The sequence below is a fragment of the Pleurodeles waltl genome, chromosome 2_1 (genome assembly GCF_031143425.1).
Source record: "Pleurodeles waltl isolate 20211129_DDA chromosome 2_1, aPleWal1.hap1.20221129, whole genome shotgun sequence".
Classification (NCBI taxonomy): domain Eukaryota; kingdom Metazoa; phylum Chordata; class Amphibia; order Caudata; family Salamandridae; genus Pleurodeles; species Pleurodeles waltl.
Window position 1 is genome coordinate 768,776,937 of NC_090438.1, and position 24,744 is coordinate 768,801,680.

The following is a 24,744-nucleotide window of genomic DNA, read 5'->3' on the forward strand; positions in this document are numbered from 1 at the left end:
GAGGCAGCTTAATCCTCATACTCAGGACTTTTCATATTATTCTGTGGTACACGACCTACATGTCAGACTAGACACTTTTTTAGCCTCCCCTGAAATTCAAATGGACGTAATCTCCGCTGAATATCTGTGCAGTACAATATCTGACCATAACCCTCTGATTCTATCGCTATCCTGGGGAAGGGTGAGGACGACTATTCCAACATGGCGTCTGAGGGCTGAAATGCTTGAGGATGAGGCACTCAAACATCTTATGCATTCAACCATAGTTGATTTCTTTAAACACAACGCACAAACTGCATCCTCCAGATCCATTGAATGGGACGCATTCAAAATAGTTATAAGAGGCACATGTATTAGTGAGAACATTGGGGCCCGGAAATCTATGAAAAATGAGCTCCGTAGCCTGGAGGACGCCCTCGGAGACCTTGAGCGCAGACGCCTTACACAACATGATCTGGCCCCCCTCCTGAAAGACACCAAAAATAAAATAATAGAGATAAATACTAGGCTGTCACGATATGATTATAAGCAGTACATAATCAAACAACACTCAGAGGGGGATAAGCCTGGTGCCCTACTGGCGTGGCTGGCCAACCCACCTAAACAACAAACTCTCATAGTGGAAATAGAAGACACCCCAGGTACCAGCGTTTATGGCCAAAAAGATTAACTCTAGCTTTAGCAACTACTATTCAGCACTATATGCGCCCCCCCCCCCACTGAGACACTAACTAACCTCCAACTACAAGTCCTAGAAGACCTCGCCTTCCCCAAACTTGTGGTAGAAGAGCGCTCAGCTTTAGAAGCCCCAATATCGATTGCAGAGATTAAAACAGCAATCCAAGGCATGGCCAAAGGTAAGGTCCCAGGATCCGATGGACTTTCACTGGAGTTCTACCTCCTGTACCAGGACCTGTTAGCCCCCCATCTCAGCATAATTTATGCTGAGGCTTGGAGCGGGGGAACCTACCACAATCTACTAATGAAGCCATCATGATCCCCCTACTAAAACCCGATAGGCCCCCAACGGATGCCCGTTCTTACCATCCATTATCCATGCTTAATATAGACTATAAAATACTGAGTAGGATTCTTGCGAACAGACTGCTGCCCCACATGACCTCGTTAATCCACCAGGATCAGTCTGGCTTTATCCCGTAAAGTAGCACCGCACAAAATATTAGACGCCTGGTGTCTGTTCTTCGTTCTATGCCTCCGGAAATGACTCAGGCAGCGATTATCTCAGTCGACATAGAAAAGGCATTCGACTGCCTGAGATGGGACTACCTGGAACAGACCATGCTGAGAATGGGGATGGGAGAGGGATTCACACGTTGGACTAGGCTGCTATATTCAAATACCACTGCTAGGGTGAAAACAGGTAACACCATATCTGATTCATTTTCGATTGGCAGAGGAACTAGACAGGGTTGCCCACTATCCCCTCTCCTATTCGCAGTAGCAGTGGAGCCCCTGGCCCAAATGGCTAGAACCGGGCAGCACTTCCAAGGCATTTCAATTAACGACTGGACACATTATATCGCCCTTTATGCCGACGATATGGTGCTTTTTCTCCGTAACCTAGGAGTTGACCTACCAGGTGTAATAATCATGCTTGAGAAATATGGAATGGCCTCCGGACTTCGGATCGACTGGAGGAAGTCCACTATATTCCCCACGTCAAGCAGCACAGCAGAACCGAACGAGACGAAAGGGCTACCTTGGTCTCCTAACACTTTTAAATATCTAGGTGTAAACATATACCATACTGCAGAAGACCTTCTAGAAGGAAATATTCATAGAGCAATCAGAGGAGTCAGAAATAGCATGCGCTTCTGGGACACTCTACCATTAACAGTGTCCGGCAGAATTGCCCTACTTAAAATGATAGTGCTGCCCCGAATGCTGTACTACTTCTCTACCATCCCATTGGTGATCCCGAAGGCAGTATTCAGAAGCACTAACTCTATGATTGCAAGCTTTATTTGGGGTCCGAGCAGGCACAGAATCGCACTAAATTCATTGCAGAGACCCACTGCAGAAGGGGGCTTGCTGCCCCGGACCTAGAAATCTATTACTGGGCAGGTCAACTACAATGGCTAGCAAAACTTATCAGCGAACCCCCAGGTGCGACAGACTTACGGATTCCACTGAACTGTCCATCTAAAAAGATACTAGGGATAGTGCTAACTCCTAGGAAACCTAGATCACAATTACCAGTGGAATGGAAACCAACTAGACACTTCTGGGAGCAATTTCTAAGAAGAACCCGTACAAAAACCCCATACACACCTGAGGCTCCCCTGGGATGCTTGACTTATGCTTTGGGAGACCACACCCTTAGAGGTCTCAACAAGTTAGAAGAACACAACATCACAAAACTAGGTGACATTTACAATAACGGGAGACTCCGCACTTACTCGGAGCTCCAAGATCAATTTAATCTCCCATCAGGTTTGTTCCTTACATATAACGCAGTCACCAGAACCACACAAAAAATTTGGGGGTCGGCAGCTCTCGAACCTCCAACTCATAGTGGCTGTAACATCCTCTGCACAATAGGAGAAAGGAAAGGAATGATATCAGAAATATATAAATCACTACAAAGCAGTTCACACACACTCCTAAATAAACTTAGAGACAAATGGCAGACTGATTTAAACACAACTATTGAAGATGAGCAATGGACAAAGATCACCTCCCATACTTACTCCGTATCTAGAAACGCCAGATTCAAATTAATAAATCTTTACATTTATCATAGGGCCTACTTAACCCTGCAAATGATAACTAAAATATACAATACAAACGAAGCGAGATGCCCTAGATGTACGGAAACAGCTGCAGGTCTAGTTCACATGCTGTGGAGCTGTTCACAACTCAAATCATACTGGTCAGAGATATTTGGGAGAATCTCCGACAGCACTAGCAGGAAGATCACCCTGTCCCCACTAGTGGCCCTACTAGGAGACTTCCCCTGCCCTCCTGCCCACAAAATGTCCAACAAATTTATTGACTTGGCTCTAGTCCTGGCCAAAAGAGAAATCACCTCACACTGGAAAGACTCAGTAGGCCCGCAAGTTAAGAGGTGGCAAGAAGCGCTAGAAGAATGGACAGAAGTGGAGGGGTCTGTGCTGCTGAGAGAAGCGCTACAGGGCCGGAGGCTGAGAGAGGGTGCTACACAATGGGACTCAATACTGGAAAGTCTGAAAAACTTAGACTCCCCGACACCCGAAAAGGATCAGACGTCCTCGGACTCCAATCCAGAAGCACTCCCCACACCCACGACATAGAACTTTGGTAGCGATTGACTTTCTGCTTAAACCATCAAGAACTGTCAGCTCAGGAATATAATGTGTTGATTTAAGTGCAATATGGGGGGTGGGAGGACTAACAGTGCGAAATTGGGGATTCACTGTTCATGGTTAAAAATCAATAAAAGATATTTAAAAAAACAAAATCCTAGGGATTCTAGAGGTACCCAGACTTTGTGGGTTCCCCCGAAGGAGGCCAAGAAATTAGCCAAAATAAAGTGAAAATTTCGTTTTTTTCAAAAAAATGGAAAAAAGTGGCTGCAGAAGAAGGCTTGTGGTTTTTTCCCTGAAAATGGCATCAGCAAAGGGTTTGCGGTGCTCAAATCACCAGCTTCCCAGCTTTCAGGAACAGGCAGACTTGAATCAGAAAACCCAATTTTTCAACACAAATTTGGCATGTTACTGGGACATACCCCATGTTTACGATTTTTTTGTGCTTTCAGCCTCCTTCCAGTCAGTGACAGAAATGGGCGTGTAACCAATGCTGAATCCCAGAAACCTAAACATTTCTGAAAAGTAGACAAAATTCTGAATTCAGTAGGTTTGTAGACTCTAAGGCATTCCAGCCCTGGAACTATTGCTTACTCCTTCCCCCAGCCCCAGTAGGTAGATCTTCGGAAAGGTGGCAAAATAAAAAAATTGCTATTGTAGGAATAGCAATTGCAAGTATTCAAGCCCTATTATAATAGTAGCCCTGGCATAATCAGGGTGGGTATTATTTGAGCTCTTTCATAATGAGATTGCTGGCATAATTTGTCGCCGCAATATATGGCACCAAAGGGACAAGTACATTTTTTCCATGACAATTAGATTTAGGAAGCAGCCTGTCCCATGGACAAGTAGATATTTTAATAAATTCCACACCCCTGCCTTGGGACATCAACCAGGTTATAATCCATGGATACACGGTTCTGGCCTGGTACTTGTTCTAGACTTGTGTGTTGGAGTTGGATACTTCACGAAAAGTGGAATTGTGAGGAACCCTGTAGATAAACTACTTTCAGCAAACAGTTGCCACCTCTTTGATTCACTCTTGTTTGCACAAAGTTCCGGAGCTATAATCAACTGTCACAGAGCATTAAGACAGGTCTCCATAACTACAAGATGCTGAATACTCTAATTAGTCACTGGGTAGTATTTCATTTCCCAGTAATTGTCCTAGCCTTCGATTAACATGTCTGTGTTCTATGACAGTGCTAAGATGACTTTGTGGCTAACTAAGTCCTACTCCATTCATATTTGCTGCTGGCCTTTAACTAGCACCAAACATCTAGGAATCCTTCTAGGTATAACTGCCTTGGCTAGTTTGTCAGGGATCTCACATATATGGTTGTAGTTGGCGCTCAGCTTCTTAATGGGCCTCTGACTCTGCAAGCTAGGCACCTATGTCAGCCTCCTACTCTGGACATCTTTGGGCTAGATTTGGGTACTTGGGTGTTTCTCTCTGCTAGTGTCCCTTTGAAGATCCAAGATTCATCAATTTTAAGGTCTGGGTGAATGTCTTGTTATAGACCACTATCCTTGCAGAAGTGTTGGTGGTGCCTATCGCTATAACGTGTACTGTTCACATCATAGAACCTAAAAAGGGACATTGGGAGCCTCATCTGTCTATCTGGCTGACTGACCAGATCACCACCTCCAGATGCTCTGTGCATACCAGCAGTCAGTTAAGCATTAGACTGGAGATGAAGAAGTGCAAAAAGAGAAATTCAGGGCAGCCTGGCCTTCTTTTATGCACCCATGATTTTAAATACATCCTTTGTCCATTATGACCATCACACTCTAGCTTAGGAAAGAACTGCTATACGCCTCTTTGAAGAAGTCAAATCTCAAGGAATTAGGTCACTTACACTTTCTGAACCTAGCTATCTCTCCAATCACCGTTTTCAATACATATTATTTCAGATTCAACAAATAAGTACATCTGAATATGAACTGCTCTAGTAAGGATGCACAAAAAAGCACACAAATATAGCTCTACAAAGGTCCATTATTGTTATCCAAAAGAGGTAATCTTAGAAATATGACAATGCAAACGTAGAGTCCAAATATAGGCATAGCAATACAACAGTACACACAGATTATATAAATAAAGTGAAAGAGAAAGAGATCATGAAGGCACTAAAAAAAAGTTATTAATTCACACCCTCAGCAGAGTCTACAGGCCTCTCTACTTCACTATGAAGATAAGACCTACAAGCTTCCCAAATATCATGAGGTCTGGGTGTGGAGTACCGTAGCAAGGCGTATGTTTCAGCCTGATAATGCAAGATGCCATATCGTTTAACCAGTCGGCGCACGTAGGTACTATGCTCTGTTCCAATTCATAGCCACTCTTCGTTTGGCAAAGAGGAGGGCCATCATAGTCGAGCGGCGCACACCCTATGGGTTATCCTTTACATAGACTAACAATGTGACCTGAGAATCTGGCTCCAGCAAGTTCTATGTCATGTCATCCACGATCCAGAGAACCTCCTATCAGTATTTAGTGTTAGAAGGGGGACACTCCTATGCAAGATGGAGATATCCCACAACTGTGGGAAAGAGGGGTCTATTTTGTGCTGTCGCTGTGTGGTGCAATAGGCCCGGTGAAGATACTTATAATACAATAGCTTGTGTCTTTATACCAGTTTGTGTCAGATGTATGTACAGTGGGCCTTGGTCAGGGGCTTGCCTAACTCTGCTTTCCAAGTCGGCCTGGCCACTTCAGACCGATCCAGTCTATACTGGGATACTGAGGCATGGACCCTAAAGACACATCTGGTATTGAGCTACGTAGAATAAACTGGTGTAGAGTGGAATGCCAAATACTGGAGTGGCATAGAGTTGAGTAGCATAAGGTGAAGTGGAATACAGTAGAATAAAGTGGAGTGGCATACAGTACAATGGTGTAGAGTTGAATAGCATATAGTAGAATAGTTTCCAGTGGAGTGGCATACAGTGGAGTGATGTCGGCTGGAATCATGTACAGTGTAATAGTGTACAGTGGAGTCTCGTACAGTTGAGCGGCATTGAGTGGAGTGGCGTAGAGTGGACTAGTGTATAGTGGAGTGGCTACAATGGCGTGGCATATGGATGTATGTGAAATTTAGCAATAAGGTAGAATATGGTGTGCAGATAACACAAAACAGGACATTGCGTTGCCTTGCATTTCTCCAGAATTATCAATCTACTCAAGGCCCTGCATAGTGGCCTTCCGTTCCTTGGTAGATCTGACTTGTATTGCATTGCCATGCAACACAATGAGTGATGACAATCCAATAACACAGCCAGCCCTTAGTTATATTTTGGGCCATGGTATACTGTGATAACTTTGCACTGTATTATGGTACACAGCGATGACAAATCAGTGTATGATTGGGTAACAGGTGTTTTTTGAGAATGAAAAGGCAGCCATATTGTTTTTACTACACTTTGGCTGTGTTCAGTGTTAGGACCTTAGATAAAGATAAGTAGTAGGTCCCTACTTATTACCACTTTATTAAAGTGGTCATAGGTAGGAAAATGTATTGACATTTAAAAAAAATATATTTTAAAATAAGGTCACGGACATTCACTGCGGTAGTATCACAAAATGTAGTGAAACTCCATGAAAGTACAGTGGGGTGACAGATGTCACTAAGTTTAAATGCCCTAGGACTTAAAAAATACTTGCCGTACTTAACTGCAGTACAGAAAAAGCTTAATCTCTCCACCATACTGTATAATCCAGCCAAATTTAATGTAAATCCTTTCAGACATTTTCACGCTACATCAAATAAAATAGTCTAATAAAATTGCATTGGCGGAGCAACATGTTTTGGGACCCCCCTTTTATCTTTACAACCTCTTAACGATTCACCACAAAAATGTACATCTTCTCAAAATGTAGAAAACGTGATAGGTTTGGAAAGTGGTGTGGCGATTTGTCAAACAGGTGGAAAATTATTAGGGAGGTAATAGCCAAGGAATTCCTCTCTTTGGGAATACTAACTACAACTACAGAGTGGCAATCAAATTTTATGTGATTTCTTTCTTTTTCTCTATTGTGTATATTTATGTGTGTATTGGTTTACATAATCATGTGACCATAAATGTGTATTTTAGTTGTTCATATAGTAATTCTGAAACTTTACATATGCAGTCTAGTTTATTTTTGGGGGTTCTTTGCAACTTTAGTAGGAAGCAGGGAGACGCCCTACCTGCTGCCACACTTGCTGTCTCGCCTGTCATTGCTTCGACTGGGGTGGGACTTCGTACCCCAGCCTCCTGTGCACCTTGGAGGGCAGACCCTTCTCAAGCTTGCCGTGAAGCGCCATTAAAGTGCAGACAGTTCTCCACTGTGCGGGACACCTTACCTGCTGCTGTTCTTGACACCTTACCTGTCATCGCTTCGGCTGGGGTGGGACTACGTCCCCTAGACTCCTGTGCACCTTACAGGGCGGGCCCTTCTCAAGCTCACCATGATGCGCTTTTGAAGCGCAACAGTTACCTGCAGTGTGGGATGAGCTGGGGCTTGGGTCCAGGTGATGACCAGGCCTGTCTTTGCCAGTCATTAGCCAGAAGAGAAGGGCTGGGCTACATCTCTTGGTTCATTAGTCCAGGTAAAAGCCAATTTTTAGGTCGAGCTTGCAAGCGCTTTGACCTGTTGCAAGTATTGTGGGCTTTTACCCACGCCCATCACTTTCACTCATTCGTGGGCTTGCCTTTAAAAAAATCACTTGATGTCATTGTAAATGCTTTGTTTGTCCTGCCTTGAAGCTGTTTTTTTCACCCTTGCAGACTGCCCGTTACGTCGATTATTGCACTATTGCGAAAATACTATAGCATTGGCCCACGATTGTTTGTTTCTCCCCTTCGTGCTGTATGGCGGCCGTGGCGCTCACAGCGCAAGCAGGCACAACAGCGTGCACTAAATCTGTGGTATTGAAGCGCTGATCATATTGTTCACAGTTACCTATTCAGAGTAATTTCTTGTGGCTGTCCCCTTAAAACACAGTAAATGCTTTGCATAAAACAGAAATCCTCAAAGAGAAAGCGGCTCCCCTGGCACAATGGGAGAGCCTGATAATACAATATTCATGGCAGTGGGAAAACTCGACCCATAATGATTTGCAAGCATTCTTTTTCACAACATGTATGCCCATAATTCAGCCTGTGGGGGTCCTAGGACAAATGGACCACCACCAAAATGTTCAGCATGATGGGCTCTTTGGTCCCTACACTAGGTTAGTGGGGATCCCAAAATAATAACTCCTCATACCAGTCAGTGTCTTTTTATGCATTCTCATGGCTGGAACTTTTGATTTCTAGCTAGGAATAGCTTGTGTTTTAAGGGGCTTGTTTGTAACGTCATTCCTATTGGCCTGCTACCCCTGAAAATATGTAATGCACTATGCTCTCTAGGGGCCACATATATGGTTACTCTGCATTATTTATTTCTATTTTCTTTTGTATTATTTATTGCCATTTTCTTTTTGTGTGGTTATGCCCTCTGAGGGCTAACTTTATAGTTACATGACGATGTTTCTTAGAAATTTTATTTTTATTGTGCTGTCCTCTGGGGACTGTTCTAAGCATTACGGTCATAACAACATGTTAAAAAAACATGCCCCATGATGCTTTGCAGGGTATTACTTTTACAAAGCATTTCTTCTCAGAACCTGTGGTGGTCCTAGAACAATGGGACCACCTTCAAAACATTGACCACAATGTGGTCTTTCTGTCCACATCACCTCTGGGTCCTCACACTGTTAGTGGGTACTGCAAAATAATAACCCCTCCCACCATACAATGTCTTTTATGCTTTATCATGGCTAGAACTTTTATTTTTTTATTTTTAACAGTTACGAGAAGTTTTGTTTGAAAGGCCCTGTTTGTAATATCATTGCAGTGGCCTGCTAGCCCTAAAACACCCTGTAGGGGCTAAGTGTATAGTTACACTGCATTCCTTTCTCATGATTTTTTTATGGGGTTATAACAATATGGTTACATGACCATGTTTCTTGTAAATGATAGTTTTTTGTTATGGTGCCCTCTAGGGGCTGTTGTGACCATTACAGTCTAATGCCAAAGATTTATTTCTGATAGTCTTAAATGATAATTGTATATGTTTTAATAATCTCCCCTTTGTTACAGTTATGACTGTAATTCAGGCCAATTTAACATCCGTATTACACTTTCACTGTTTGAACACTTTTGATATGTTTGGGTGACTCTTCTAGTTTATTTTGCCTCTGTGGCTGTCTTGTGTCTTTTTGGGGGGAATTGTGTTAGCCAACCAGCAACTCTGATGGTGGGGTGATGAAAGTGGTATTTTATTGGAATTAGCATGGCAGATTTAAATTAGGATGCTAAACAACAACTTTTTTCATTTTTTGCTGTAAATAGAGGAAGAAGGTAAATGGAAGTGCTTTAGTTATATGCAGGGCCACTGGAATTATATGGCAGGAAAATATGAAATTATAAGAAAGGGTTGACCAATTTATGTGGCAAGAAAAGTTCAGTTATGAATTTACTATGCCAATAGCTCTAACTCAAGCAAATGAGAGACCCATTGCATTGTAACTGCTTGTTTCACTTAGTGGCCCTGCCACAGTTTTTCCTCTACATTAAGACATACAGTAAGCTAGACCTACACGTATACCAAGGGGGAAGAGAAAGGCGCCAACCTCTGGTAATTGGTGAAATGGCCCATCCTCATCAGAATCACAAAAACAAGCCCATAATCTCCCATTGAAACTAGAGGTGACTACTTTAGGTCAGGCGCACAATACCAACAGCTGCAACTTTGAACAGTTTGGAAGCAGGGCAACATGCAGATGTGCCTTTAGACAGCGTAGCACCACGTTTGCCCCCATGTGTGTGGCTTAGAGATGAGCAACAGCCAGGAGGAGAATCCTCCATACTAGTAAGCCCTTGTGCAAAGAAAAGAAGGGATGCTGGGAGCTGACCGCTTAGTAATCAGGACAAAAGCCAGCGCAGAACATGTCAAACAGGGGCTTCAAGATTGGCTATCAGGGGCATAGACCAAGACGGTGATAATGAGTCCTTTGTGACTGAGTTGTTGAAGCAGTTCCTTGTAATAACATGGCCCACATTGTATGATTTATGCAAGAAACATGAATCAAGATTAGTATCTGTGATAAAGGGGGAGCTGTATGTCCTCCTTAGTCAATCTTCCCCCTTAAATCAGGGGCCTCGGAACAACAGACATTGCACAGTCACACCAGTCAGTGAGGCATCCTGTGAAAAGCTGTCCTGTTTTGCGCAAGCAAGTTTTAACTGAAAGAACTCTGTGGCAGGCCTCATTCATGATCAGAGAGTCGCTCGTGATAGAGGTTCGGCACCCTCTCAGCATAAATCGCACACTGACACTGTTCATGATGTAACAAGAACCTTGGAGACCCCCAGTGTAAGATGTTTACAGCTCCCACCTGAATGCACCCCTTACATAATTGTTTTAGAAAACATTCCACCACTTGGGGAATGTGAGGATGATGAGTCAGTAAAGCAGAAGGCCGCTTATTGGTTGCGGAATACAGCACGGGTATCGGGGGACTTGAACAACAAGATCCTTTACACCAGAAGGGTGTATTGGATAGGGTGTTTCCCTAAAAACTCAGAGGGGGACTGCATGGGAGTAAATTTTAGAGATCCTGAAATAGTGTGCTTGTTGTTACATAGTCTAAGGGCAGCACCTAGAACCCATAAGAGTGTTTGTGTGCACCTCTACGTTTCTTTTATATACCGGATTTCCGAAGCAGTCAAATTGTCCCATTTAGGCAGAGAGCCTTTAAAATTGTATCGTGTCCTCAAAATAAGTTCAATGTCCCTGTGAGTTGCCGCTTTGACCCACTGACTCATCTGGGTATGCCAGACTGAGAGCAATTGCCAGGGTCAGCCATGCCGCAAATAGGGGAAGGGGAGCCCCAAGGGAAAGGGACCCTTACAAAACAGGGGGCAATTTCTGGAGGGGTCTTTTTTTCCACCAAAAGAAGAAACTGCCCCGGTCAGATGAAAGGGTTTAATACTGATTTCATGGAATATAGCAGGTACCTGCTCGAAGTTAGATAACCCAGACTGGCTTTGCTATGTGTCCGCCTTTGATATCATCTGTTGCCAACAAACCTGGGCAACCGAGCCATTACATATAGAGGGGTACTACTCTCTGGCACAGCAGCCCACCCATCTCCTTTGGGGAGAGCAAAGGCTGGCCTGCCTACTTTCATGTCTATCTCATTAGAAGGTGTTCAGTTTACACCGGTGTGGTCCTCACCTTTTTATTTTTGGTTATTCAGCTAGTACTCCCTTTGGACCCTGACGTCTTTATAATAAATGTTTGCAATAATGTTAATCAGAGGATTGGCAACATGCTAGAAGACTTAGATTGGTTCTTGAAGGAACTCCGTTCACAACTGAATCAAAAGGCAGCATTAGTTTGGATAGTGGATTTTAATATTTCACTCTGCCACCTCAGTGGGAAGTAAGTCTGTGGCTTTCTAGGAAAAGACAAAATTCGGTCATATTTTAGGCATACAGTTTTGGGCAAAACCCTAAAGACGCTCATACTGAAATATAACCTGATGTTTGCAGGGGATATAGTGCCCAGGGGAAGAAATTATATCCCCACTTCATTTGAAATTTGGGAAGTAGTACGATTGATTTCATTTTAATCTCAGCTGAATTCCTTCCTTGGCTCTCCAACTTTAAAATTGTCCGAAATTGCAGTAGTGACCAGAAGCTGCTCGCTATTGTTTTAAATTGCCACCTAGGGAGGAAAACTCATAGCGGAAAAACAGAGGAATTAGTCTATTCATAGAATAAGGGCCTTGAGGGTGAGATGGAGGAAAGTTAACCCTCTGTTAATTAACCAAAAGATTTGTAAAAGAACATTTTCAGGTGGTGTTAAATTGCTCAGAGAACTATCAAGATCACCATGTCATGTTAGCTGGGTATAGTAGGCTATGAGGATCTATTACTAACAATCTGACAAAGTTTTGGAGTACAACAGTTTCCACACCACATGGTTGATTTATTAGAGATTGTGCGAACGCCCACAAACATATAAAAGCCACCTTGAAAGCTAAGCCACACTCAGGCGCACATATGACAGGCGAGGGTCGCATATAAGAAGGCCCTTTAGACTAGGAAGAATGAGATAAGGAGTACAGCCTGGGAGGACCCGACACTAGCAGCCAATATGAGAGATAGTGCCTTTACATTGCCCTGCCCCCACACAATGCACCTACAGAGCAGCCAGAGAGCCCAGTAGTCCTTGGAAATAGAAAGGATTAAATTTATGCCAGTGGCACCTGGCGGGTCAATGTTCTTTCGCTCTGAGGAGAAACTGCCCCTGACTATAACTACAGAGTAAAATATATATTATATATGTGTGTGTGTGTGCTTTATGAGAAGTCAGCAGATTTGTTTGGTTCTGTGGCTGCAGTGTTGAGCGCGTAATTATGGATTTACTGCATTTCCACATAATTTGCAGATTTAACTGGAAATGTTTTCTTGTTGAAATTGATAAAATTGCCAAATATAAGGCTATATCATTTGCCTTTATGTTGCATAATTTGGTTCTCCATGCCATATAATGCAAGTATCCCTGACAATGGGCTGCGCAAGGTGGTTTGGCGGCTATCATCAAAGTCCAGATTTTACTATCATCCATAAAATATATTTATATTTTAGTGTTCATGGTGATGATACATGGGATTTTCTCCCACTGCATTTTGTGCGATAAAAGCACCAAGAAATAGGTATATTTTGATAAGGCGAAGATTAGCGATGAGGTTATTTTGGTGCAGATGGTTGAACGTGTTTTACCTGATGTCAAATTGGTATGTAAACTCCATCAGGGTTTCTTCCTATGGAAAATGTTAGACTTGGGGGAGACTTCTCATGCCTTTAACTGCACCATCCAGTATTCCATTGATAGACACAGTATGTCAACCTTCTTTCCCCATGTTCCCACTTGCTTCCAGTTGGGGTGTTGGTACAGTAAGAGGAAGAGGGTGCCAAGCCAGTCTCAGCATGGTTCATGAGGCAACTGTTACGTCACATCTGCCACCTTCCATAGCCAAATAGATTGATAATGGAATTGTCTACTGGAAGTTTTAAGTATGGTTCAGATGATAGCTAGTCTGAAAAGAAGCACACTGTTTTAAAGTCAATATTAACTAATACTCTTGATACCACCAAAAAGAAGTTGTAGTTTAAAAATACTGTTCCTACGGAGGCAACGCTGTTGTAGAGATTGAGCGAGAGAGGCGCCATCCTGCTAAAGGTTAATTATTGACTTTTACTTGATTGTATTGAGGGCTAAATTAGGCTCGTTAAAAGTTTACAGTGACAGCTGCTGATTTAGTTTTCAGCATTACTTTGTGGGAAAAAAAAAAGCCCAGAGCCAGGATGGATATTTGCTAACACAAAATCCTAGAAACTGCATTTGTTTCAAGTTTTTTTTTTTTTTTTTCCTAGTTGGAAATCCCTCAGAAAATGGGAACCTTGTCTCTCTTCCTGCACACCGAGAGCTCGCTGCCTTTCCACATACACTGAAAGTAGTAAAGTGGGGTTTTGTGCACTCTACCCAAATTAGCTATAACCTGTTCTGTTTATTTAAATAATATGATAGTCTGCCAAGTTTTGAGGCTGAATTGTTATTTTGCAAAATGATGTGTATTTGTTGAGATGAACATTCATTTCTGAAACCTTTGACATTTTGCATGTGTGGTCTTCAATTTGATACTACTTAGCAGTTAACCAAAATTATACTGTATCCTTTGACCTAGTACTCGCTAATAAATTGTTACTTTTAATGTACTGAAATGGCCCGTAGAAGAACAGTGTACAATTGAATTTGGAAGCCACAGCGTCAGGTGACTGATCAGTATCAGTTTCGGTATTAAGAGCAAGGCCACACCGAATAACCTACCTTCTGTTGTCATGTAATTGCAGGATGCCAGTGTACATTGAAGAGAAAGCTTTGAGCACCTTAGCACACCTATGTGATGGCGACGCAAGAACTGGACTGAATGGTCTGCAGTTGGCAGTGCAGGCCAGACTTGCAGCCGGAAAGCAGTCGTTTTCATATCCTGGCACTAAAAAGTCTCCTAAATCTGGAGTTATCATAATGGAAGACCATGTGAAGGAAGGACTGCAGCGGTCCCACATTTTGTATGACAGAGCAGGTGAGAGTCTAACATTACTTTCTTACAATGGGGTAACAGTGAAGCAATATTATCCCTCTTTTCTTACTTTGCTGCACTGACTTTAGACTGGCTTTAGAAATACCAGAGGTTGAACACTGTTGCATAGTTGGACCCGTCAGTAGTTAATCTTAAATTAGGCTATTTCAGAACACAGATGGTCACTGCAAGCACATGATATCTTTTAGAGAATACATTAGTCCACTCTCACAATGTGGGCAGTGTTTCATGTAGAAAGTATTTAGTGTGTTCTCCTGTGATACAGGCAGCCTGCAGTTTCATTTAAGTGCCCATCCAGTGAACGATGTTGCATTTTGTTGTAAACCAAGCTGACATCACAAAACAATGGAACATTCTAGAATGTCTGTTGTTGGTGTTAGAGAGCAAACATTATTAAAAAATATGGGTGACTCAAATCAAATGATTAATGTGTACTAAAAGGCCTAAATAGAGAAATGTGTTGGAAAAACAAAACGTGCATGTTTAAAAATGTTTTTGACATGGTGTCTGCCACCTCGAGTTCAATTTTGAAATAATAAATGTTTGTGAAAATGTATTTTGATTGATTGTAAGTACATGTATTGACAAAACATGAATAGTATTATTGTACTACAAAACTAGTGGTTTGGAATGATTAGAAATGCTTTATTCTTCATGTGTTGGCATTAGTGAAAAGGCCTACATTTTAGTATTTTTCGAGACGCACAGTGTTTAAATGTTATGTTGATTTTACTGAAACGCTTTTCAAACATTGTTTTATTAGACATCCTGTTTAATGTGCACAGCGGACATTTTCTGTCCCGTTCTTGTTTCTCACTCTGTACTTTCTAGCGATAAAAGTTGCAACTTTAACAATGAGCTTTCGTTTCTGATTGTTAGCTAAATATCGTGTTCTCTGCTGTTTTTTAAAAAGTAATTATTACACGGAACCTGCCATCAGGAGAGGAGCATAAGAAGAATGGAAAGAGATACAACTGAAGCCCAGATGAATTTTTTTTAGCTGTGCACTAACCCACCTCATTGTCTTGTCCAAAAGAAGTATAGCTAGTAACTTCTGTGACTTTGATTTAGCAAGCTTTAGGTGATGTAAGTCAGTTTTCTGTTTAGTTTTTGGTACCGTGAGATTCTGTTCAGCTCTTGTCTAGCCACTTATGATTTTAACAGTTCAGTTACATTAGCCCCAACATTACCGAACTGTTTCCCCTTTTCATGTTCCTCATGCTGGCTGAAGACCTGCTGTTCCTGTGCTCTGCTGATGAAGGCACTGCTGCCTGCTCTCTCATTTAGGTGTGGTATAACCAATGTGCATTTGTTTTTTGTTTTCCTGTGCAGGTTTTTCCCTTTTTAAAATCCAACCACATATTTTTGTTAGTTTTTTCCAAATACATTTTTGTCTTATTTTTAATTTGTACTTGTGACAGCCCCGCCCACGCATGCTTTTCAAATTAGAATTTGGTATTTAGGATGTCTGATCCAGCAATTGATTTAAATGTTTATTAATTGATTGTGATTGATTCAATCGCACAACTAAATGAAGTCTGCTACTGTTTTCCAAATAATGTTGTTGTTATTCTGCATAATGCTCTTGGAGTGTTTAATGGTAATTTCTCTTATTAGGCCGAGATTCTTTAGATGTTTTAGACAGCTTGTGTTATTTCCATATTGCTATTATTTGGTTTTGAGCATCATTTAGGTGACATTAGTGTTGTCAATTTAAGTACAATAAATGTTTACAATTAACTAAATTGGTGTGATAATTCATAGCCACATTTTTACAAACCATGACCTATTGTATATTTTGATTGTATTGGTTCTCATTGTTTGATTTGATGCTCTCATTACTCCAATCTGAGTCAAAAGAGCTGAGTCGCCCTGTGAGGGTAGTAGATGTCACTGCCCTATTACGCGCCACCTTGACCTAATATTAAGAGGCCACACGCCCACAGATTTTGGTAGCAAAGGTTAGTTTTGTCTCAATAGGAGAGGATCATCCTGGTTTTGCAAGATTTTGGTCTTGCCAATACTTGTTTAAAATTCCGATATATATTTGGGGGAGGAGGAGGGTGAATTTTATTTTGCCAATGCTTGTTTAGATGAGATTTGGTATATTCCCAGTGTTTCTACTGTTGTTTGAGTTCTAAGTATGGTTTGCGCTTGAAATGCTTTGGCAAATCACAGATGAATTGTGATGTATGAGAAAAGTAGGGTGTTTGCATACTCCAACGTAGTTGAGTAGGGAGTTTGCATACTCCAAAAAGGTGAGTGTAAGGAAGACATCATACTTCAAGTGAATGTTTCACTTAGTGCTCAAAATTTGTCCACATGGTTGTTCATGTGACTGACCCTGCGTGGTCTAAAACTCCGGATTGTTGTAGAGAGACTTGATGGTTGTTGTTTACTTGTCTGCAACTGGTGTTGTTATATTCCTAGTGTGTGTTTTAAGGGAGTGCTAGTTTGACAGGTACTAGGTGGTTCTTGAGTGTGCAGGGATGACCTGGTATTAGTCAAGGGTGAAACTTGCAGTTCTAATTTTACTTGCGTTTGAGAGAAAGCTAAAGCCGAATGAGTAGCTGTTAGAGCCACAGGCCACAGTTGAAATTTCAGTAGGGCTTCCAGATTGATTGAACCTTACCTATAGTGAGCAGAGAAGTTTTTTTTTTTGTTTTTTGTTAGTGCTCACAATATTTTGCAGTTTGTTTTCTGTTTGAAGGACAAGGCTTTGTCAGCTGCTGTGTGAGCAAGTGTGACGTCACCGAGTCTGCACCGAGATTGGCTGGTTGGTGGAAAGGAGCCGTGAAGGGATTTGTGGACAACCGTGAACAGTTACTGGTTGAGAGTAGACAACAAAAAGGATTTGGGGATTGAAATGTTCTGTTCCAAATTTAATTTGTAGTTTTAAGCCCAAGTAAAGGTAAAAATTCAATTTTACCAAGTGTTAAAAAATTTGATAAGAGGAGATGCCTTCATTCCAGTTAGAATAGGAGAAATTGCTCCACCAGCAGGTATACCTGCATACATATTAATTGAAGAGAAAGTTCCATCAGCATGTATTTGGTTAAGACACTGGTGCAGAATAACAAGAGAAGGAAGGGAGCTTAGCTTTCCCTGCTCATTGGCGTTTTAATATGAGAATTGTTGAAAATTTGAGAAGAGTACTTTATGAATAAAAGCCCCCTCTGAGGCCTGCACAACTTGACAACAAGAGAAATTAAAATTTGAGAGACGGATATGAAAAGCTTAGAAAACATTGCTAGAAATCAAATGGGACAATGAGTAGAAATTTTGGAGAACAGAAACCTTACAAGGTATTGGAATGTTTCCTGCGATTTTACAAGAGAAAGCGAACAGTGTCAGTCCAAAGATAAAGAATTACGTGGAAACTTGAGTCGAAGTCAGATGAAGCTAAAAGATTGCTGACTTATGATAGTGATTCAGATGATTAATTCATAACACAATTATTGAAAAATCGTCCACCACCATATGCAGCAGAAGAGGCCAATCAAGATATTAGTGCTAGTCCAAATGCACCTCCAGTTGTGGTAGCCCAGTCAAGTACAAGTCGCAACTAACATTCCTGCTACTGCAGTAACTCAGACTCCTGTGATCCAAACTGTAGCTCAGCCTGTAATATAGACTGCAATTCCTGTTAGTTCTGCACTGAGTATTACCGTACCAGTGGCACCACAGAGTATTCAGAAGCCAATTATGTTTCAGGTGTAGTCTACCTCTAACTCAGTGACTCCTGTGCAAGTTATTAGTCAAACTCAGACAATGCCAAGGTCTACTCCAGTGACAATATTGCAATCAAGTTCCTCAGTATTTTCAGGTCACAGTTCTGGAATGATTTACCTGAGGCATCAGAATACTCTGTCAAGAAGCATTAACAATTCCTGTCACAATTGGTCCGGTTGTGTCAACACCAGGGCAGCGCGTGCTATTTTGGCGACTAGAATGCAAAAACCCAGCACTCTCAAAACAACGTAATTTATGCATTGTGCTGATATGTTGTTGTTTAACCTTTTGCATTGCAGAGTTCAATCCTGAAGACTTATTTTTAATGTGCTTACAAATGCTGTTCATTTGCAATGTATTGCTGCAGGCTTTCAGAGTGTGTTAGGGTGTGGTCTCTTTCCAGGGCCTTCTAGAGACTTTCCCTGCAACATGCCTGGGTGTGGTTGTGGGCTGGGCCAATACTCTATAAAAAGGAGCCAGCCCAGCTTCAGGTGCTCACTATTCAGAGGTCCCGGTGCAGAGCAGCAGCTACTTCCTGAGCTCCTGTCCCGGTGGCCTATTTGATCTTCCAGACAGCTGACTTTCATTCTTCATTTGGAGATCCTTGTTCTGGGCGGTAAGACGGTGGTTGGGCTGGCCTCCCGATGCCGTTATCGAGAACTCTCATGTTCTTGGGCCTAATTCTTTTATGATTTGACATAGTACTTTGCGCGTGTGAAATATGCGCATGAGTGTTTGTGACATTTGCAGGGTGACTTGCGAATCGGCAAGATGCGCGATTCGTTTCATGATAATTTAATCTAGTTAATTATTGCGCGCTACCATTTCTTGACATTTACATGGTGGCTTAAGAATCGGCAAGACGAGCGATTCGTTTTATGGTGTTTTAACCTTGTTGTTCATTGCGCGCTACCATTTCTTGACATTTACATGGTGGCTTAAGAATCGGAAAGACAAGCGATTTGTTTTATGGTGTTTTAACCTTGTTGTTCATTGCGCGCTACCATTTCTTGACATTTACATGGTGGCTTAAGAATCGGAAAGACGTGCGATTCGCTTTATGGTGTTTTAACCTTGTTGTTCATTGTGCACTACCATTTCTTCACATTTACATGGTGGCTTAAGAATCGGCAAACGACGCGCGATTCGTTTCATTGTACTTTGATCTTGTTATTCATTGTGAGCTGTTATTTCTTGGCATTTACATCGTGGTTTACGAATCTGCAAGACGCACAATTCTCTCCTCGAGTTTAATTCACGTTGTTTATTGTATGCCACTATTCTAAGATATTTATCATGTAATATTAGAGTTGACAAGTTATGTGATTTGTTTTTCCTGAATCCATATTGTGTTATTCATGGTGCACAATCCTTTTATGGTGTTTACTATATATATATACATTTACAATATGCACAATTTGTGTTGAAACATTTTAAGAGTACACAGAAGATCAGAGTGTCTAGATGCAATATTGTATGGTCCTAGTATGCATTCTCAAAAAAGGATTTATATGACTGGTTTAAAATTTAGTCAGAACGTTTTTCTGAGTCTCATGTAAAGGAAAGTACTTGAATAAGAAAGTTTTCATTTAATCCATCTTGATTCCCTTACAGGTATCCGGCCATCTTGAAATTTAGGAATTTCAAACTTAATTCTTAGATTGTTTATGTTTTCAGAATGACTATGCTTAGAATCATAGTCTAGTATTGATTTCAGGACATATCATTTTCATATTGTGTGTTCTAACCTTTTTCTTACTACAGATCTCCTTCCCAGTTGTTTCCCTTCCTAATCCCTTCTTCCCCTCTTGAATTCTCTTAGCCTCTGTGATTTATCTATCAGACTCTTGGAGCTGTTCAGTGGTGGACCTGTTGGGAACGTGCGCAGACCCCGAGGATCTGGTGACTCTGACAGGTTGTTAGAATGTATGGAATGTATGTTACGGGGATTAAACGATGACATACCTTGGTCCGCCCTTTCGACATAATCCCTTTTATGATGAATTAACACATTTAGGGAATTTTCACTCAAATCACCACCTTTTATGATTCTGGATTAGCATTACTCATGATCATTGCTGAATTGCCCTTTCTAATTGCATTCCTTTATATTCTTTTCTGGAAAAGGCATAATATCTGTTTGTCCTTTTGACCCCAAGATTCACACTTTTATTTAAAATCTCTATTAATGTTCACATTGTTTTAGAGTTTTAACTATTGTGGGTTGTGGATCCTCTATGAGTGCCCCTTATGTTCATAGTAATAATCCCTCGATCTATCGAACTGGATGATTTTTTTATTCCGGCTCGAACAAACACTTCCGTAATTGTAGTCCGTTATACTCCCAATAAACTACTATCTTAAGTCTTTTTTCTCTATTCATTAGATGCGAGCCGGAAATCACTTCCGGTTACGCATATCGGGGTTTCTCTTTATTAACCCCGTTAGAACGTCGAATTAACGTTCTATATGAACACAAGTCTGCGGGGTAGGTTAAATCATCCTACTGCAAGGAACTACAAGTAAGTCCTTTTTCCCTGCGCGTACCCTTTTGTCTCCCGTTGTTGTGTTTCAAGCCAACGAGAATTTAGATTAGCGAGCCGCGACGGACATCCATTTATTTGCCGTATTACTTTTGTTTTTTCCTATGTTAACGTATAATTACTACTACTATTACTATTACTACTAAGATTATACTGATTTAACACAAATATCGTCTTTTCTTGGCCATTTTCCATATGCAAGGAGTATAGAGAATATATTTACCCGAACTTCGTTATTACCTAACGACATTAGATTGAGGGTTAGTGTGTAATCATAACATCTACTACAAATCTCCTGGGTCTATGATTTTATGATAGGAATTATTTCTTCTTCACAATTGATAATAGCATGATTAACTTATTAACATTATTCTTTTACTAATCATGGAGTCTTAACTTGTATCTGTAATAAGCAAATGGGCTTTATGTTTAATCAGCCGTTTGATTTTGCGACTTGAGAGTCAAGGACCTGTCGAGTTTCTTCTAGTCACACTAACTTCCCTTGATTAAAAATATAGAATATTAGTTCCTTCTCCTGACTTGTGATCTTTTAAGAACGCTATCCTGATATTGGGGATGGTAAGCTGTTTTTAAATTCTTGCTTTCACTAGAAGTGAGTCACTGTCATCATACTAACGTCACATGTGCACTAATTGTAAGTGTCATTACACAATTTGATCATGATTATTTTTTATCTACTTAGGGCGAACCCCTTTTTTGCACAAGTAGAACTAAGTAAGTGACTACTTATCTTTAGATATTAATGAGTATTTGTTTTGAAAATTTTGGAGTAGATTTTCTTTTTCGGTCCTGAGGAAGCGTCATGGGATCCGGTTGGACCATTCGGACGCGAAACATGTAGACCCGCTATTGAGAGACACCACTCAGTGTCTATCCTCTTTCTTTGGGAGTAGGTGACCATTGTCTATCACCCATTACTCTCTAACTTGTTTTTAATCTTGGTCTTCATCATATAAAACCGATTAAATCTATGATTGAGAATTATTGATGATGAACCAATTTTAATTTTTTCTATTCACTCCATTGACATTTGGGTAATACCAATTTGGCACCCACTCAAATTAATTAAATGTTTTGGAAGTGCGACTATCTGAAGCACCACGGTTAAGAGCACCCCCTCTCAGGGGGAGCCCGTTAGGCATTGCAGCACCGGCCTAACAAGGAGCTTTCCCAATGATGAAGCCAGTCATCCATTGTGATGCATGAGGGTTCTTGCTCCTGTAGATATTCCAATAGGAACAGTGTACTTTTTTGATTTATAATGTTCGAATGTATGCTCAGGGAAATACTGAGAGCAATATGCAGGATGTTTTTTATTCAAATGAAGAAATGGAGAAACTTAATGCTACTGCAGGAGTTATGTCTCCAATAAATCAGACTGTTGCCAAAACAGGTCCGCTTATAGACCTAACTTATTCTAGGATTTCACAGACTTTTAAGACCTCAAATTCAACTCCAAATTTGGTTCTAGTGTCACTTGAAAGGGTGATGGGTCCGCCATGTAACAGTCCACAATATGTGTGTAATGTGAATGTTTCTTTACAAAGTTTGACAACTCAGCAATTAACAAAATGATTGGAGAAAGTAAGCGGAGCAACAGCAATCAAAACAGTTGCTGAAGGGGAAAGAACACTGAATCTGGCAAGATTAAAATTAGAATTAAATGATTGAGGGAACAGTTTAATTAAATGTAATTGACTCACATAATAAAGATGAGTTGCGTTTTATGTGTAAAGATGTCACAAACAGAGCAGGATTGGCAGAAGTATCAGAACTTACAGAAAAATATGAAGTGGTTATTAAGAAATCTAAACTATTAAAGAGGAGTTGCAGATTAGAATTTGTTTAAAAAGACATTGAAACATGTATCGCCTGAAATGAAAATCCATATTAGAGAATTAATCCAAAGTATTCAGACATGGGAGCATTAGATACATGCAAAGGCAGATGGGTAAAGAAAAGAGGACAGAAGAAAAGAGAGCTGTTACTTCGAACTCTACTGACACTCAGCAGCCTGATGGGCCAGTAAAGATATTACCAATGAGAGAAATTCCTGGAGGGAATTATGTTCATGTTTCTTGGAGCAGCAGTGATTTTTTAATTTTTTTTATTATCATTCACAGATGATTACCTGAGCCTAAGAGAGAAGCCAGTGGAATGTTATAAACCGACAGACAGGTTTGTGAAAGTTGCAAAATGCCTGTGGGGGGATTTAAATACTCTTTTAGAAATAGTGGTCCCAGATGATTTATAAATTTAGTTCAAAAGCACTGTTGACTGGGTGTCAAGAGAACCTCTACGAGATACACGTACACTATCTCCTGAAGCAATGAAAAGCTACTAAAAAGTGATAGAATTTTTGAAAAAAGATTTCCCTCACAGATATTGATTGGCAGAGAATTGGCAGGACAGCTCAGGCAGCAAAGGAGTCAATACATGCATATTATGAAAGATTGTTGCTGGTATTCAACGATTACAGTGGTACAGATGTAATTGAACCCAAAGACATGATTCATTTTGTGTTCATGTTTGTTGAAGAGTTGAGACCTGAAATTAGTAACAAGTTTAAGAGTCATTTAATTTGCTAGCAAACAAAACCGGTTGATGACGTATTAAAGTTTGCTAAATATTGCACTGACGCAATTGAAATGAAACAGCAAAGATTGAAAGAAAAGGTGAAGGTAGTGCAGATTAGAAGAGCACAATCAGGGATGCGTGGAATGCCACAACCACAGGAAAACATGCAAATTATTCCGAGTTGCGGACAGGTGAGAGGAAGAAGGCATGGTGGTGGTGGAAATGGAAATCGCGTTGATCTGAATACTAATGATAATATAGGTGATATGCAGACACCGAAGAAAATTTTACTTTGTCATACTTGCGGGTTTCTTGGACACTGAAAGCGGGAGTGTCCATTGATGGTGCAGGAAGGTGTTGTGCAGATGAATTAATATAATCTTTTTCCAAATTTGAGAGGACCCAGAAATCTGAATCCCAATGTAAATATTCAGAATATGAATAATCAGATGCAGATTCCACAAATGCAAATTTCTCCACAGCAGTTGCCAGGGTTTCAGGTACCACAACAGCAAATGCAACAGCGGATGCAAATGATGCCACCACAGCCGCAAATTAAATACCTCAAGCTCCAATGGCACAGCAGCAGGTAGTAGTTCTTCAGCAGAACATGGGTCAAAGGTTAAATCAAAACAGTCAACCACTGATTACAAGTACCCCTTACACAGTGAGGATGAATTGAGTGATGAAATTGTGAGTGAGTTCGGACGAAGAAGAATGTGTACCAGCAGCTTCATTAAAGGTGGATCAAAGGGGCCCCTATGTAAATGGAACGGTAATGAAGACTTTTTTGGATTGACACAGTGGCTACGTGCACTACTGTCAGAACTGCAGAAGTTCCCAATGTGCCACTTTCTGGGACAACAATGCAGATTGTAGGAGTAGCGAATCAACACCTGACAAATCCAATTAGTGAGGCGATTCCTGTTAAAATTGGCACTTTTGAAGGCATGCACAAATTTGTAGTTTGTGACTCAAATGCAGCATGTCTACTGGGAAGAGATTTGTTGTGCAAATCAAGAAGCTCAGTTATGTGCACAAATGATGGAATTGCCATTCAAAGAAAAAGTGACAATAAGGAATCATCCATACCAATTGATTATAATCTAATTCATGAAGAATCTGCATTAATTACTCTATGTCCTGCATTTACAGTACAAGACTTGCCAACTGATTTACAAGATAGTTATTTTGAAAGTTTGGGATCTTTCTGGAAAAGATATTGGTCTAATTAAAGGAGAAGAACCAGTCAAAGTCACAGTTAAACCTAATGCAGGTTTCCCAAAAACGCCCCAAAATCACATGGCACCAGATGTAATTGAATGAGTTTCTAAGCCACCCACAAAGACGTTACTGACCCAGTTC

The 24,744-nt window shown here is 40.9% G+C and overlaps 1 protein-coding gene across 2 annotated transcripts in view; it reads left to right on the top strand.

Annotated features, from left to right (window-relative positions):
* Nucleotides 1–24,744, top strand: part of WRNIP1 (WRN helicase interacting protein 1) — a 441,396-nt gene that overhangs the window by 216,939 nt on the left and 199,713 nt on the right. For both annotated transcript variants that reach the window (XM_069217905.1, XM_069217911.1), the window contains exon 4: nt 14,256–14,488. In XM_069217905.1, the coding sequence (XP_069074006.1) occupies nt 14,256–14,488 (233 nt within the window). The remainder of the gene's footprint in view (nt 1–14,255; nt 14,489–24,744) is intronic.